This window comes from Dendrobium catenatum, unplaced genomic scaffold (genome assembly GCF_001605985.2).
Source record: "Dendrobium catenatum unplaced genomic scaffold, ASM160598v2 original_scaffold_184926, whole genome shotgun sequence".
Classification (NCBI taxonomy): Eukaryota; Viridiplantae; Streptophyta; class Magnoliopsida; order Asparagales; family Orchidaceae; genus Dendrobium; species Dendrobium catenatum.
Window position 1 is genome coordinate 1 of NW_021503344.1, and position 1247 is coordinate 1247.

Sequence of the window (1247 nt, forward strand, 5' to 3'; positions counted from 1 at the left end):
AACCTCCTCTTGCTTGCCTCCACAACCGAAATGGCCAACATGGAAAGATCTTCATTGGCTTGCAATGGTGACGGTGTCACCTGATAGTCCATCTGTTCTTGCATCAACTGATGTAGTCGTCGCTCCGTATGGATCCGGTAGGCGGCATGGCGTAGTCGCACCCCCCACAACTTATCGGGTAAGTGGTGGGCTTTCACCACAGTAGATATGTTCTTCAGCAAGCAACTCAAGCGTGCCCGATCAGAGATGGACCGACCTGTGTCGCGGTCCTTTATGTAGAGGATGCAAGCGGCGCAACCGTTGTGGGTCCACACTTTACCCGTATCCACCATGAAAGAGAGTTCAAAAAGCACGGCGGTGATCTTAGAGAAAATGCCGGGGATGTCAACACAGCTTATTTCGAGGGCGATGCAATCAGAGGCAAAGTACTGTTCAACATTGACTTTGTTGTCACGACAGATTTTGAGTTGGGTGATGTCGTAAGATCCATTTCCTTCTTGGTCTCCATCAAGAGAGCGTTGTATGTAGCGTATGAAGTTTGGGTCTCTAAGCTTGTGGCCATGGTGATCGGTGACATGGAAAACATTCATGAACCAACCACTATCGGCTGAAATGGTGGCTTTGGAGATGATGAGGTCAAGATCGCTCAAGGCCTGAACTATTTGTAAGAGAATACCATGCACATTCTCACCTTCCACCTGCATTTAAATCGGTTTTGTTTTTGTCATATTAATTACTTAAATAATAGAAATAAAAAGCAGACATAATTTGTTTGAAAAGCATTATAATTAAATTATTGTATTATTAAAAGAGGAAAAAGAGCTAGAATACCCTAAGAAGAGTAGAATCCTCGTATGTTTCATTGTCAACGCACACACTGCAGCCAACAATTAACATTCATTAAAGTTATTTACAAAAAGTAAATATCCAACAATGAATCGTATATAGTAAAATATAAATGGTAAGTATAACCTGAAGTTGGAAGAACCTTCAGCCATTACTATCTCTGAAGCTCACTTAGTAAATAGCAAAGTAGTTGGCGGAGGAAGAAGAAGACGAAGGAGAAGTCTGTCCGGGAACTGAGAAGAAGAATTAATTAAGACGATTGATAGTATTTGGTAGGAGAAGCAGAAGCTCTAATCAATCTGCTATTTATAATTAATCTCTCTCAGCTATTTGTTAGGACGAAAATTCCGTTGATTATGACACCTAAGCCTCACTATCCCCCTCTATTTCTCCTCATTTCC

General features: G+C 41.7%; 1 protein-coding gene across 1 annotated transcript; it reads right to left on the minus strand.

Moving 5' to 3' along the window:
- Positions 1–17: 17 nt before the first annotated feature.
- Positions 18–998, minus strand: LOC110105569 (ACT domain-containing protein ACR1-like; the record flags this gene model as incomplete). Its single annotated transcript, XM_020835129.2, has 3 exons — positions 973–998; positions 832–877; positions 18–698 (listed from the first exon to the last, which is right to left on the minus strand). Coding segments are annotated over exons 1-3 (753 nt in total), but the record flags the coding sequence as incomplete, so codon positions are not given.
- Positions 999–1247: the final 249 nt, after the last annotated feature.